This window comes from Acanthopagrus latus, chromosome 6 (assembly GCF_904848185.1).
Source record: "Acanthopagrus latus isolate v.2019 chromosome 6, fAcaLat1.1, whole genome shotgun sequence".
NCBI classification, from domain to species: Eukaryota; Metazoa; Chordata; class Actinopteri; order Spariformes; family Sparidae; genus Acanthopagrus; species Acanthopagrus latus.
Genome location: NC_051044.1, coordinates 32,358,971 through 32,375,145, shown reverse-complemented (window position 1 = coordinate 32,375,145; position 16,175 = coordinate 32,358,971). Strand labels below are relative to the sequence as shown.

The following is a 16,175-nucleotide window of genomic DNA, read 5'->3' as shown; positions in this document are numbered from 1 at the left end:
ACTTTATCAGTCTCTCAGGCAGGAAACTGAGTGTTACTATTCAACTAAGACAACAAGTAGAGAAACAACATAGAACATACACATCTCAAGGCGGTACAAAATAAATGTAGAGCACAGCACCAAAATAAACAGTAAACAGCTAAATGACTGCATCCTAGCATGTTCAACATATTCCTGGCTGGAATCATTCCACAGTAGTTGGATTGTTCAGAGTTCTACACATGAACACGAGCATTGAGAACATCGTTTGTGTTCACAGAGTTTACTAAAAAGAGAATTTTTGAACAACTCACGTTAGCAGTAGCTTCTTCCTCTAATCGTAGTCACAGCAGCTGTGGTTCAGTTGAGCTGTGTGTAGAGACCCTGGTGATACTACAAGCAACATTTCATGTTGTGTCGAGCCTTCTTAGTGTTTTAAAAATAGTGATTTTGATGCTAGAGTGAAAGTGTCCCATGCACTCCCACTGTAAATGAGTTTGAGCTGAAAACGAAAATATGGTCAATCTGTTCCTCTTTTGTCGTAATCATGCTTTTACATGAAAGTTTGACTTATATACATTCACAAAAAAAGCCTAGGTTGCATTTTGGCGAGAGTTTCACTTTAATTTAGTGTTTGTCTAAATCCTAAAAATCCAGTTTTTCTAAAACAATCTGGGACTAGAATGGCACTCTAGAAATCTATGTACTCGATATAGTGAATTCGTAGGTCTGTTCTGTTCATGTCGCGTGTCTGTTCGTCGTCAGAAAACATCCCTCCTCTGTGGCTCCTCATGATGTTTCCTCTATTTTTATCTACCTGCTATAAAAGTTTTATTTTTTTGTGAAGTTTTTCCTTCCTCAATTTGAGGTTTCTGAGGACAGAATATGTTGTTTGCTGTTTCTGTTATAAATTTGAAATCATCAGTGTTATTACTTGACAAAACACCTACAAGGTCACAGAAGACATTATACAACTGTATTCACGGCCTGAGTTCTTCTGCCTATGACTAGTAATGTGACCTTATGTGTAAAAGCAATTGAGCTCCTTTAATCACTGTGTAAATACAAACATTAGAGCTCATCAGGCCAGTGTGTCATCCTTCCTGTTCATCATGCAACAAACCATCTACAGTAGCAGCATGAGACTGAGGAGAGCCCCCACTGCTCACACAGTGTAACAACCACCATCACTTTAGTAAAGCACATCATCATGGGGACATCTTTTCCACAGAAGGTCATCTGCTCTGTTGCCCCACAGCGGTGCACTTATGTAGCAGGAAATAGCCTTAGCACTAGACAGGCGCCAAAGTTGGGCTGCCATTCGAGGAGTTAATGAGGTCTAAAGCAGTGGTAGCTGGACCCCGGCGAGCCCTGCGAACACACTCCTGGACACAACACATCCAAGTGGACAGCAGCCGCTCAAGTGGCTAATTGGGAGAGTGGCAATCAGGGAACACAACAAACATTGCACCTACTGTGTATCATCGACCTTGACTCCAATGCCAACACACACAAACACAAACACACACATGCTCAGAGGGGGAGAGAAAAACAAAGAGAGAGAGAGGGAGAGGAAAAGCAGACACACTGCATGGAGCCGTGAGGCATCACATTAGCACACACTGGCCTCCATTTTATCTCCTGTGGTCTTTGTCAGTGTTGCCTTTTTACCAGTTGGGAGCCGGGGGAGACTGGGGGAAATGTGTTTGACGGGTTGGATTTAGAAATACCCCGAGACTCCGACCTTTTGTTTAGAAAGATTGAAAACTGGAGATGCTGTGTCATACCTGCTAATGAAGAGCCAGTGATGGCCTCAAACTCCAACCTCACGTCATTGTTCATTATCACCATCTAGTACAAGGCTTTTCTATTGTTTGTGTCGCTGCTCATCATATTTATTTTGCAGCCCAGAATGCGCATGAACACATAAAAGCGCAAAAAGGGCCTGAGGGTGATAGTTATACATATAAAGCATTACACTGTGGGCTGACATCTGTGGAGATTAAATGAGTTTTCTGGAATTTATGTTTTAGAAGCCATTCCTTAGTTTGTGTTAGTGGACTCCATTTCTAAACCAGCCTGTGCTACTGTACTGATGCTCTCTGTTAGCGAAGCAGAGAGAAGCACTGGGATGAGGCACTCCAGAATGTGCATGAAGTCACATCCTTTGGACTGTCGCAGACAATCCCACCCGACAGACAGTCCTTCACAAAGGCTTCCATACTCCAGCAGAATTAAACAACTTAAACAAATTGTCCACAGACATGTGTAGAAGAAGGGGGAGGCTTCATTGTTTCAATACATTAAAACAAATCAGCTTTGCAGTTTTTTTGTTTTTTTTTTCATTCTTACTTTATCAGTGGTGACATGTTGTGGATTCATTCTTGCGACAAACTTACATTGTAAGTCACTTTGGACGAAGGTGTTATGAGGAAGAAAATGCATTGAACACATTTGTTAGAGCTCAAGGATGCAGACAAGTGTTGGAGTGAGTAACACAACTCACACTCAGTTGTTCTCTGATCAATTCTTATTTCTTCCTTTCAATCCCCTCCCTCAGTTAACCTGTGCAATGGGAAATTCCACAAACACCTGCAGGACCTGTATGCCCCCCTGGTGGTGCGATATGTGGACCTGATGGAGTCTTCCATTGCTCAGTCCATTCACAGAGGCTTTGAAAGGGAATCCTGGGAACCTGTAAAGTAAGGATGCCTTTATTTTCTCTACCTTTACTGATCCTTGCCTTCATTAGGGGGAGGATTTTTAGGATTAGACCATTGTCACTTTGCAGATCTGTGCACAAATGTATCTTTTAATTTACTCCCCATTGGTCCCTATATTAAGGACAGCTGCACTGAACTGGATGTGACCCTTATTTGCCACCAAGTTTGGAGCCAGAACAGTGACAGTGAATTTTGTCATCAAAAACAATACCTGAACTTGAAACAAATACTGACAGTGACAGAAAAATACATGGAGAAAAAAACATCTGATGATTGTCACTGAAAAACGCATCAAAAACCCAAATAATACCAAAATATAATAAAACAACTCTTGATATCTGCGTTTTACTTTATACAACTTTTTCGTGTACAAATGTTTCTTTTCGGTGACAATTTTTTATTTCTGACACCAAAATTCACTGTTCTGGCCTCATACTAAAGCTGCTTGAATTCTCTTGTATTTGGACTAAGATGAAACAGTGGTGGGCATGTTATTCTGTATATGCACAGCCTCTGATTGAGTTGGTATTTTTTGTCATATTGAGGAATATAGTTATTCTGAATGGAATATGTTTTTAACATGTCGTCATTTGTAAAAGAAAATATGATATTATAATCCCCATTTTTGATTTTAAAACTCAATAATCAGCTAATCAGTCTTTTTCTGTAGAAAAGGCTGGGGCTGTGTCCAAAATCACTCACAACCCACATATAGTGGACTATATAGTGAGTTTGCCACTTTTTAGTGCTGTTGGGATATATAGTGAAAATGGTTATGCTCTATTCTGTTGTCTCAAAGTATCCCATAATGCATCATGAAAAGAACTGATGGTAAATACCAAGTATTATATACCATATGCATCACGCTGCAGGAGGATTTTTCCATTTGACCAATGAGACAAGTCCTCTATGTTGAGCTCCCTATGTAGTGAGTAGGGAGTAGTGGGTGATTTCAGACACAGCCTAAGAATTGTTTCCAATATTTGAACATATCAAGGAAAGTTTTACATGATGATCTGAGCTGGCATTTAGGTAACACTTTATGATATAACCATCATTAAAAAGTGGTGAATGTACAGTTAATCAAACTTTAGTTCAAAGTTATTTCACTGTAACAAAGAATGAAACCTTTTATAATCCATTTATTAAGCACTTGTTTAATGTAAAGTAACGACAGATGTGTATGATACTTTGTAAATGGTTATTATATGCCATGCTCATTGATAAACATTATTAAGATGAACATTAGAAAGTTACAACTGAATAGTTAGCATTTCATTTTTGCTACATCGTCACATAACTAATAATTTACATAAGTCACATAACTTAACGTGCCCAGAAACGAAACTACGGTAAATCTTAAAAGTGCGTCTTTCATTGAAATTATGCTTTTACACAAAGGTTTGACTCATATTCAATCGCAAATAAAGCCTTGGTTGCTTTTTGGCTAGAGTTTCACTTTAAGTTTAACCAATAATTAATTATATATGTGTTAATGGTGGTTATTATAAATTGTTACTGGCAGAGATTATATAAGATCTCACCTTAAAGGTGATACAAACAGAGTAACAACAACATGAGAAAAAACTACTACTACTAAAACTACTCCAAATATTCTTTTCAGCTCAATTTTTTGAGTGTATTTTTAAATGATATGTGATTTTGAGTAATCTTCAGTTTGTTGCCTTACAACTCATTTGCTCTAGCTTTCATCTCTTGTCTGTTTTCTGTCTTCTGTTTTGTAATTCTCTCCACAGGAGTATAACAAGCACTCTGCCCAATGTTAACCTCCAAATGCCTAAAGTACCAAATCTAACAGTGTCAAGTGTTAACCTTCCACAAATGCCCAGCTTTTCTCCACCCAACTGGATGACATCTAATGATGACACAGAGTGTGTATCTGCATTGTGCATCCTGAGACATGCATACATGTCCTTGGCATGAATGTGACATCTAATTGGCATGGCCCAAAGCAGCAGGGTTACCTGTAACAACTACATTTCTAAAACTTATTTGGTTGCTTTCTTTATACATTTCGTATTTGTTATATGTTTTGGACAGTGGGGGAACATGTCCATTGTGTATCATTGGTAATAACAATTGACAATGACAAAATACTTTTATATCGTGTCAGATGCAATATTGCTATTTAGTTAAATCATCCGGATGTGTGCACAAATCTATAATGTTCTCCTTTGATAACTGGCGTCATCATCAGGGTTCAAGTTGCATGGAAGCAGTAAAATCATAAATCTGTGGGGTCTTTACCCATTTATACCCATGATAAGGGTAAAGAAACTGTTGCAGCTGATTTCAGATAAAATTTTAATTTCCATTAATATAAATAAAATCTAAATACATGCAACTTTTTTGTTTAGTGGTATAAGCAGTTAAAATTATTTGTATGAACAATGTGTGAAAGCTTCTGATTTCATTGAGGTTTTCTATTAATATACATGTGATCTTGTGAGTGCTATCAGTAAAAGCACTCTTGATATCTCAAAAAACACTTAACACATCATCTATAGCACTTTGAGAACTTAAGCGAAACGTCTGCACCATCAACGGGGAACAAAGGTGTAAACACTACTACATATGCTGCAGTATCCTGCAGAGTGTGACGCTGTCACCACATCCATCCCTGTTCCCTCATCAGGAGTCTTGTGGATACACATTCAAAAATACCAGCCCTGAAGTTTTCATTGTAAAAATGATGAGAGCAGCTTTGCAACCCTCACTTTAAATTTAGTAACTCGTTTACTTTGCATAGAATAGAAGTCTACAGTGTTTGTAGACTTGTTTCATATTCGTTTTCCAAGATCAAGAGAGCTTTTAGAAAATCCGTAACTGACTATCCAAAAGGAGCTGTGGAGGCAGGTTTAGGAGTGCATACATTAGCACCAAACAAACTACAGCACATATAGTAGATGTGGTGGTCTGTTGCCAGTATTGGGTTTTATACTGGCCCAACACCACATTCATGCCAACATCATGGCATGGTGTCTGTGGATGGATGGAGAAGGCAGTGACTTGGGAATTTAATCCCAACATTATCACTCCCGCATACTATATGCATTTTATATTGACTGGAAAGATGCAGGAGCATAACACAGAGACAGACAGTACATACCAAAGAGCAACTAAATGAAAAAAAGTCAACTGAGGATGTACGTTCTGCATGCTGCTGTTGTAAATAAAATTGTTCTTTCGAGAAATTACTTATTTTATCATTTCTAGAAACGTATCTGTTTTTGTCGTTTTCACTCCATTTTTATATGGTATTCAATTCCAAATTAGTACCCTGCATGTTAGCACATGTTATTTATACCATGTTTAAATTGTGAAACATGCTTATTAGCATTAAATGATAAGTAGGCTACAGTTGAAGCTGAACGGTGATGTCATCAGTTCAGATAATAGCTAGTTTAAATTTTTCAGTGGGATGATGGTACATTTTTTAATTCTTTAATTACTTGTATAGCTTATTATAACTTTACAATTTTTGACTATTTTACTTACTTTTCTTCTTAAAATTTTGGGAAAATAGAACTATTGACTGTGATGTTGTTCTTGCAAGAACAGTCACTTCTGCAGAGACAGCTGCTGGTTGATCAGGGAGATGTGTCAAGTCAGCAAACTGCATTATTTTTGTGGTCCTTTTCCACTGTCACTGTAACATTCAAAAGTGTAAAAGTTAAACACGGTGGCAAGTCTCCAACCCAACCTTAGTGAATGTGTTGAGTGTTGAGATACAGAGATAGTTCTATAGTTCCTCTACTTTGGAATTCCTGCTGCATTCTTAATTTCAAGTCTCCTAATGTAAGTACATATGACTATTCATGCAAACATCACAAACAACTGAAAATAAATGTGGTTCTCACTAAGCAGTTGTCTCACAATTTTTTTTTTAATAATATTCAATTAATTTAAAACTCTCAACAAACACCTGCGTATTACTGTTCTGATAAACTCTTTTTCCCACAAATGAATCCACACCTGTCAGCCAATAGAAATCGTGTATCCTCAGTGGCCATGATATAACGCAGAATGTGACACAGGCCGAAAGATCTAAATTCATGTATTGTCTGCATCACTTTTGCAGCATGTTTCAGCAGCCACCAAAACTAAGTATTGACATACTCTAAATAGTGGTGAAAATACAGAATGGTCTCAGTAAAAATAATTCCTGGTCATGAACTTGCATCTTTTCATATCGTCTTCCTTTCTAAAGCCTTTCCCCCTGTTACCTGATGTTGTAGCTCCTGGTGGCCCTGACTTCTCTCTACTTTCTTGGGGTGGATGGATAAGGAGGGGCCCCTTGTGTCTGATTTAGTCCCTGCACTCTGATTCAGAGTGCTGGGACTGGAGGGTCATACAGTGTTGTGATGTCAGTACTAATTGTGGTCCTGTTCCTCTACTTCACCCAAAAATGTTAACCCCTAACCGACTTTTTTGTTTAGTGGTATAAGCAGTTAATATTATTTGTATGAACAATGTGTGAAAGCTTCTGATTTCATTAAGTGAACTAATTATTCATAGACATTCTGGAAATCATGTTGTTTTCATGCAGTAAGTAAAACTGTCCTGGAAATGAATGAATTGGATTTTTATGTAAATGATTTTATTTACACATTATAACATTTCATAAAGTGCCCTTGACTAACTTGGATAGACTAACTGTAAATGAAATGCACATTGCAGAATCACTGCAATCTTTATTTTGTTCCAAACACAGTTCATGTTCCATGCTAATTCTGTTTTCAGTAACTCACTAATATTACTTGGTATGTAACTGACTCACAGTGTGGTGTGTGAAACAGCATTAGCATGGGTCCTGCACAGTCTATGCTGAAGTGCATACAGTCCACACTTTGAACATTTGTGTTACAAGTGATACCTCTTTGACAAAAATAATAGAATGTGTAATTCCTTATCGGAGAACCATTTCAGTGGTGTAAGTCAAACTACAATCTCCCCAGTCATTAAACAGGAACTCTTAATCAGCCTGATTTTCTGCATGAATTCAAAGTACTGATTCAAGCTTTTCATGTACAACCAACATCGCTGTTTTTTCATACCTCTTGTTTTTAAAATGCTAACCTCTGACCTGTGGCCCTGTAGTAATGGCTCAGGGACATCCGAGGATCTCTTCTGGAAGCTGGATGCTCTGCAGACCTTCATCAAAGACCTCCACTGGCCAGAGGAGGAGTTTGGCAAACACCTTGAGACCCGATTGAAGCTGATGTCCAGTGACATGATCGAATCCTGTGTGAAAAGGTAACATACTGTTTCCATATGTAAGGGTCTGATTGCAAGCAAATGACAGTCACTCAGTAGTCAGACAGCAGGTTTTAAAATATGGAGCCTGGAATAAATACTGGCCAACACACCATTTTGCCAGATGACATTGCATTGCAGCAAAATTTGAGCAAGATTCAGCTGTTTTTCCAGATGACCGTGTTTTTCGTTTTTTTGTGTTTTTTTGTTTTTGTGTTAATGCCCTGTCTCTGTCACTGTCTGGCCTCACTCAGGTAAAGAAGGGGCTTCTTTTTTTACTTAGGGCCTTTGACTTTTGTAAGTTTACCATATGTTGTTTAATGCAAATTTTTAAAACTGAAGTTAAAGTACTATTTGACTTGAATTAACTACACACATTTTTCAATATAAGTTTGGTTCCTGGCATTTTGTAGAAGGTTCTGAAACAGCAATTGAGTGTCATGAGTGGAAATAGGATTTAGAGAATGTATAAATTACATTTTTTTCTATTCAGGGGGTTGGGAGGGTTGAGGGACTGGTACCCATTTCTAAAATCCTGGCTTCAATGGTATACATTCCTTTTCTTCTCTAAAGGACGCGGGCAGCATTTGAGGCCAAGCTTCAGAGGAGCAGTCGGGCCACAGACTTCCGCGTGCCACAGTCCATCTGCACCATGTTCAATGTCATGGTGGATGCCAAGGCCCAGTCAGCCAAGCTATGTGCAATGGACCTGGGGCAGGAGGTAGGAGACAATGAATCTGAGAATAAAGAGTCAGTGACACTTACTGTTTAGGAGGAAACTATTTAATCTTACTGAAAAGACTGAATCTGCCAGTGACTCCTCCTCTGTTCAAAGGTCATATATCATACTTCTGTTGTGAATGGCCTTGTCAGATAAAGGTGGAACAGTGTTTTTTGTTTTCTTGTTTTTTTTGTTTGTTTTTTTTTGCTTTGTTACTTGAATACTTTCTTTCTTTCTTTGTCTCTTACTTCTTTTGCTATATTTAAAATTTTGCATGTCCCATGTCACCTCTATCTTCTCATTTTCTGCTGCTTTTATTTCCTCTCTGTCTTGTGAAAGTTCGTGAGAGTCTGGGTAAGTGTGGCTATGAATTCAATTGAAATCTCACCCTCTGATTCCCAAATGTATAATTAGTCATCAGTTTTCCCTGTCTGTCTTCCTTCAGTTGAATTGTTTGGATTTCATTAGCATATGTGTAGATAGCATTGAATATACATGGGGTAGAAGTGAGAGATCTCATATTTCGCAGTATCTCAAGACTGATACCAATTACTGACGATGAATTAATTATTGCTAAGTCCTTCGCTGTTCTGTTGGTGCTACATGGCTAAACAAAAGGATTCCTCACAGTGATAATGAATATGAGTTTCTATGACAGCAGCTTCTTCATAGCGCTTATCATTCCAGAGTCTTTCACTGAGCTCTCCCTTCTGTAGACAAGAACCTTTGGAGGGACAATGGTTATAATGCACTTCAATCATTTACATGTCATTTAAAACTACCAAGCAAAAAAGTATTTATGAAATGAATAATCTCCGAGCAGTCTTTAAAAAGACCTAGAATAAAAAAGGCTTTTTCACAATTTAAATGACCTAAAATTGAATGTTCTTCAAAATACAGTGTGTCTACCACCCACAAACATGTCAAATAATTAATAAATTAATATAATATTTGATGTGACATATATTACTTAATACAAAAAACTGATGGATCAATTCCTTATCTGCCTCTCCATTTAGCAGTTGTAATTTTATATTATAATAGTAATGAGCATTATGTTTTCCTAGCATGCATCCATGTCTTCATCTAACTATCTAATCCTCACTTTACTGTATGCTGCTTCAGCAATCAATTTACAGGGTTTGTATAATAATGACTTTGCAAATAGGAACCAGCTATGAAAGCAATGAAATGCACATCATTGACCCAAACTAAAACCTGACCCTAATTTTACATTTTTACTGAATGCCATGTAAAGATGATTGTTTTACAATGTCCCTGAAGTGCCTAAAAGGTTTGAATATCCGGCAATTAACTACATTACTGTTTTACTGGGGTAGTGTCGGTGCTAATGTTTATCAATATTAAGACTGTATTCATTCCAATTGCAGAGAAATTCAAAGCCATTCTGATATTTATATTTGTCTAGATTATACAGCTGGGCAGTGTACCCTCAAGCTACAAGCTGAAAAGGAAATAAGATAGAATTTAATTCCTCCAGAGAGAATTTTTGGGCCAAAGATGCTCAGTATAAAATGCTGACTCAATATGTACCTGACAGATTAAAGTAAGTTTAATTAAAAAATGATAGCAAAGTTGTACTAAATGTTGTTATTATTGTTATTATCTCAAGCTGATTCATCCAGATGCTGAAGGTCCTGGCTCAAAATTGCTATTTAAGATTATTGTCTTAAATTATTGATATGATAAGAACAAAAGTTTCTCTTAAGAGAATGTGACTCCAGAAACTGACATGATGCAATCAGCTGATTGTTTTTTGTTGTTGTTGTTGTTGTTGTTTTTTTGAAGAAAAAACAACTCTTACAAATGTTCTGCACAGTGGTGTCACAGAGAGGATTGCTCCTTACAAAGGATATTTGCCAGATTACAGACACCAGCTGTCAGGAGCTCCTAAACCAGACAACAGACGAGTCGTGATATGATACCTCCCACCATCAACATTTGCCATTTTAACCACTGAGAATGTCATGAAAATGACTGGCTGCTACCTAAATGGTTTCTAAGCTAAGCTTTGTTAATAGGAAAGAGAGTGAAGAGATTTCACTTGCATAGGCAGCACAAATACTGCATTATGGAGCTCGGCTGTCATAATAACATCTATTATGTGAATAGACAGTGTTGAGACTGTAATCTGAGCCTTTCTAAAACAGAAAAACAAGCATGTTTTACTAAATGTTGAGGTGGGATTTCCAGTTTAAAACTTTTGATATTAGCTTTTGCTTTCCAACAGAATGTATTTTGGTTAAGATTGTTGTTTAAGAAACCACTTTGAGACTAGTTCTGCTTGACCTAAGGACATCATGATGAAGATGTTATAAGTAGACACCCTATTCAAATTTCAGCAAATCAGTTACGTGTTATTGTACTATCATAATAATAGGATTGCCACATTGGTGCTCTAACAGAACACAGTGTATAACTACCCTTTAGCAAAACATTAATAAGTACAAATGTATCTAAATATGGTATAAATTAATGTGAAAATGTCCAATGTTTCACTCTGATGTCACTTCATGGTTGGGTAACTGAGTGTTAATGAGAAGAGTAACATGTTTTTTTTTTTCTTCCCCTGTAGAGACAATATCATTCCCAAATTGACAATCTAATTGAAGAGACGGTGAAGGAGATGATAACTCTGCTGGTAGCTAAGGTACAACACTAAAACTATGAATTTTATAATTTTGCATTTGACTCAACTAAGAGTCAACTGTGAGTCTGCGAAGCCTTCCTAGGTCTGGATGTTTTCAGTCACCACAGTGGATGTAAGAAAAACCCTGATGAAAGGGAAGGTGTGTAAAGTTCTGGGCCTTGTAACATCCCTGGCTATGTACTAAGAACATGTAAAAATTAGCACCATTAATGTCACCATTGATTTTTAGAATACTGCTGTTATGGGAGAGTGTTACCACCATCTTTAGGACACCCACCAGCTTTCCTGTGCCTAAAAAGTCTGCAGTGTCTAATCAGTGATGACTGTCTTGTAGCTTTCATTCCGATCTACAACCCAGCAAGCCTGAAACAGGACTTGTTTGGATTTTGAACCAGTAAATCCATTAAGGATTCTGTCTTCAGTGCCCTCCACTTAGTTCTCAGATACCTTGTAAATGGCAACAGCTACATTAACTCTGTTGTGAAGCTTGTGGATGACACCATAATCATCAGCTTGATAACAAATATAGTGACAATTCATATCAAGTGGAAATCAGCAATCTTCCTGAGTGGTCAACAGAGAACAACCTGCTGTTCCACATCATGTAAACCATGAGCTGATAAGATGAGCCATAGAAAATATGCTGATAGGTAACATTACAAATTAGCATGGATCATGCATGGCCCAAGACGGGAAGGCTCCACAGCAGGTGCTTAAAGGGATAGTTTGTGTTTTTTTGAAGTGGTGTCATATAAAGTACATATCTATAGTCGATCTGTTCCCTGAGCTGAGCGTCTGAGCTGGAGCAGCTCTCTTCTTCTCCAAACTGAGGCTGCACTGATCGGGGATTACTATAGGAAACAGACCGACTATAGATATGTACTTTATATGACCCCACTTCAAAAAACACGAACTATCCCTTTAAAATCACACAGAAACATCATTGGTGCCCATCTGCAGAGCGTCAGTGATATTGTTGAAGTGGGATGCCTTCGAAGAGCCTAAGGAAATTGTAGTGCAGTATGCAGCCCAACAATAACCTGTTAACCCTGCTGTATTATAATAATACGTATTTCTGTGTAACATAAAGAGACTACAACTTCCTTTTTTGTTTTGCAATTTACATACAATTTAATTGGCTGATGCTTTTATCCAAAGTGACTTACAGTAACCATGTCAGTATGCATCATTTAGAAACAAGACAGCTACAGTCTGAACGGACACATTTTTAGTCTCTAACGATGTTTCTGCTGTCCTAATGACAATCATGAGCAAGGACCATTAAAAAAAATGACTTTATTGAGCAAAACTGGGCTCATAGTGGAGGAGTAGCAAGTTAATTGGCAGTAGTAGCAGACAGTAGTAAAGTAGTGGACATGACAGGGTATATGGTTTCACCGATTGTAGGGTGGCCCTCTTGCCAAGAAGGAGGTTCAGTTGTCTTAAATTTGATCAGAGAGCCCAGCAGTTACTCTTTCAAACCATGCCAGTGCTGGGTGTGAAAGAGCACCTCAGTGTGGGAAACCTTGGGTCGTTTGAAGACTGACTGGTCTTCTACACTCTGGATGAGCTGCAGAGGTCAGATTGCACATGCAGGCAGATGAGAGTGGGACAAGTTACAGTAGCACAAGATGACAAGAGCCTGGATAATAACCTGCACTGGCTTCTGTGAGAGGAAAGGACAAATCCTGATGTTGTGGCAGGATGGGTTCTTGCAGCAATGTTGGCAGCATAGGACAGCATGTCACCAGTGTCACACCCAAGCTGTTTGCATTGACATGTAGAGATTCACGCTGCCATCTGGATTTTAGACAGAGTAAAAAACAATGGTTATTCGGTGTTGTTTAAATAGCTGTGGTAGAAAAGGGGAACCCAGAATAGCATTCTTTAATAATTTAACACACTAATTTCACACTAGTTACATCTGATAGGAACTGACACATTTGTATTTGAGTGTAATGAGCTCTTTATACTTTGAGGTACTGCTGTATGTACATAAGTAACTCTATTGTTTTTTTTTCTGTTCTCTTTCTCAGTTTGTGGTCATTTTAGAGAGTGTGTTAGCCAAGCTCTCCAGATATGATGAGGGAACGCTCTTCTCTTCCTTCCTATCATTCACAGTAAGTTGCACATATACATACTTCCAACACCATCTGCCCTTTCTTCCTAAAACCCCTTCCAGCTTAACTTTGACCTACCATACTTTTAAGAGTGCACTTATATACATACAAGTTGTAAACATTGTGAAGAACTGAAACATGTTGCAGTCCCTCCAGGATTTTGTAGGTTGGATATTTCTGACCTAAACTGCCTTATTTCATGGCTTTTCCTAAAAAAATTAGAATAACAATAGATCTCGATACAACAACCAGTCAGGATGATTTGTTTTGTCTGTTGTCCACAATAGGTCTTCTCAATTTGGTTAAATCTCTCTTAGCCATTTTCACTTCAGTTAGGGGCTTGGGATATTTATCCACAAGCTTCTGGTCATGCTCTGGCTTCATTTTAACCCCTCCACTTGACAGAATCAAGTCAGAGTGAAAGTTTAACTACATTTTGTTGGCTTCTTGACACAGACTTGTATCTTCAGCACAGCCTACATATTCTCGATGGGATTCAAGTCAGGACTTTGGGAAGACCATTCCAAAACTTACATTCTAGCCTGATTGATCCATTCCTTTACCACTTCTGATGTGTGTTTGGGTTCAATGTCTTGTTGAAACACCCAAATGAATCCAACACCCAAGCTTCTGGCTGATAAGCTTAGGTTTTCGGAAGAATTTGGAGATAATCCTCCTTCTTCATTATTCCATTTACTTTGTTTAGAACAGCAGATTTACTGGCTACAGAACAGCCCCACTGGATAATACTGCCAGCACCATGCTGGACAGTAGGTTTGGTGTTATTGGATTAAAGGCCTCACCTTCTCTTCACCTGACATTTTACTGCTCATTGTGACCAAACGACTCAACCAGAAAGAAGGAAGTGAGTTTGGTGACGTGGCTCGACAAAAGTGACTGCTATGATTGGTGAAAGTTTGGTGAAAGTTTAACTGATTAGAGTTTTCACTTTAAATTCTGGATTTCTGTATGAGTTAATGTGTCATTGGTATGCCTTGAGTTACCATGCTGTGTTAAAATGAGAAAACATTTAGAAGCTTGAACTGTGTGTTGAATCACCATCATAACAAAAATGCTTTGAAGCTTACTTTATGACTTAATCATACTGTATTTTAAATTATTGTTTTGTTTTTCATGTTAATCTTTTATGCTGTTTGTATACAGCTGACCTTTATTGAACTTTCTCTTAACACCTCAGCTGGTTTCCCACAGAATTACAAAAGCCAGGTTATTCAATTTGTGAGTGCACTTTTGCAGTTGAAAATCCCCACAAGTCACTTTTGGCAATTTGGCAGGCACCAATCTACAGACTGTACAGAATCACCACAGTAGCCTGTGTTCTAAAAGTTGAGTCCTCATTGTTTTCTTCATCCATTTCTCTCTCCTTTATGTCAAGGTGAAAGCTGCCTCGAAGTATGTGGATGTACCTGTAAGTGAGACTTCTTGTTTTATATTTGTGTACTTCAAAAGCATTCATCTCATTGATTAACCCGTTGTCCTACAAAATGTATTCATGTATGTTTGGTTTGCTGTGCCAGATATGTTCTGGACGAAATGTCATGTCATGCGTGTCTGGGTTTAGGCTCCTAAAACACCCGGGCTTTGAGCTGTCTAAGGGCCTGTATCCACATAGTGGTTTTTTTGGCAGTGCACTCGGGAGCGGTGGGAAGAAGCACTCATGTGCTGGGAGAAAAAAAAGGTGCACGGTTTGGTTTTGATTGACATCTGCCTGCTATGGTAACAGATAATAACGAGCGTATAAAGCACAGGGTGATAAAAGCACATCACTCACCACACAGTTTCTGTCTGTTTTAGGTTCAGGATAGACAGACGCAGCCAGAACAAGCTTCTCCTCCATTCTCCCGGTTACCAGGGTGAAGTGTGATGAGTCCCAGCTGATCTAAGATATGATCGGTCTCTCATACCTCATTAGACGCAATTGAAAGATGCTGCCACTGAGAAAGTAACACTTTGTGGACAGCCCTAAAAAGACAATTAACATTGACCTCATTTATTAATTTCAAGGGGTGAATATTAAAGGAAATCAAAGAAATAAACTCAAGTAAACCAAAAACACAACTGGATGGTTAACACATAGTGACAAAATGTGATATTCAGAATAACTAATAAATATGACACTCACAAAAATCACCTCCGCAACTGGTGGTGGTCTGGTCTGTTCTGTAGAGCAATGTTTTAGGAGAAGGTCCCTATTTAAGTTTATTTCTCATGGCCTGGCAGATTTTATCAGATGGTCTCATGGTCTTTAACAGATGGATCAAACAACTCAACCAGAAGTGTATCTGTTAAATATGCAAGGATCATAGTCCGTTGGGCTTGGGTGGGTGGAAAATGGATGATTGTGTACATTTGGATTCAGATTAGTAAAAAGCAGAAATGTAGACTGCTAACCAATGTAAACACGGAAGTAAACAATGTAGGTTTTGAGAAATTCTTTAAAAAGATGCATATTTCATGAGTAAGAAAATGGATTTGTTCAGCGTAAAAGATAAACACAATATAAATTGTTGAAAACCTCTGAATTGCTTTTTTTTTTTTGTGAAAATATCATGCTCGGTGTACACGGAGAGGAACTTAGTATGCGGGAAAAAAATGTATACTGGCAATTGAGATACAGATACATACACGATACAGGCATCTGTTCAGGCAAATTGTTTTTTGTG

The 16,175-nt window shown here is 38.1% G+C and overlaps 1 protein-coding gene across 5 annotated transcripts in view; it reads left to right on the top strand.

The window, feature by feature from the left end:
* The window catches only part of cadpsa (Ca2+-dependent activator protein for secretion a), a 164,951-nt gene that overhangs the window by 117,462 nt on the left and 31,314 nt on the right, over positions 1-16,175 (top strand). For 4 of the 5 annotated variants that reach the window (XM_037102211.1, XM_037102210.1, XM_037102209.1 and 1 more), the window contains 6 exons: positions 2,540-2,681; positions 7,824-7,979; positions 8,553-8,700; positions 11,297-11,371; positions 13,408-13,491; positions 14,888-14,920. In XM_037102211.1, coding sequence (XP_036958106.1) covers positions 2,540-2,681; positions 7,824-7,979; positions 8,553-8,700; positions 11,297-11,371; positions 13,408-13,491; positions 14,888-14,920 — 638 coding nt within the window. Of the gene's footprint in view, positions 1-2,539; positions 2,682-4,459; positions 4,599-5,358; positions 5,361-7,823; positions 7,980-8,552; positions 8,701-11,296; positions 11,372-13,407; positions 13,492-14,887; positions 14,921-16,175 lie in introns of all 5 variants that reach the window. The other variant, XM_037102213.1, reaches the window with a different exon arrangement.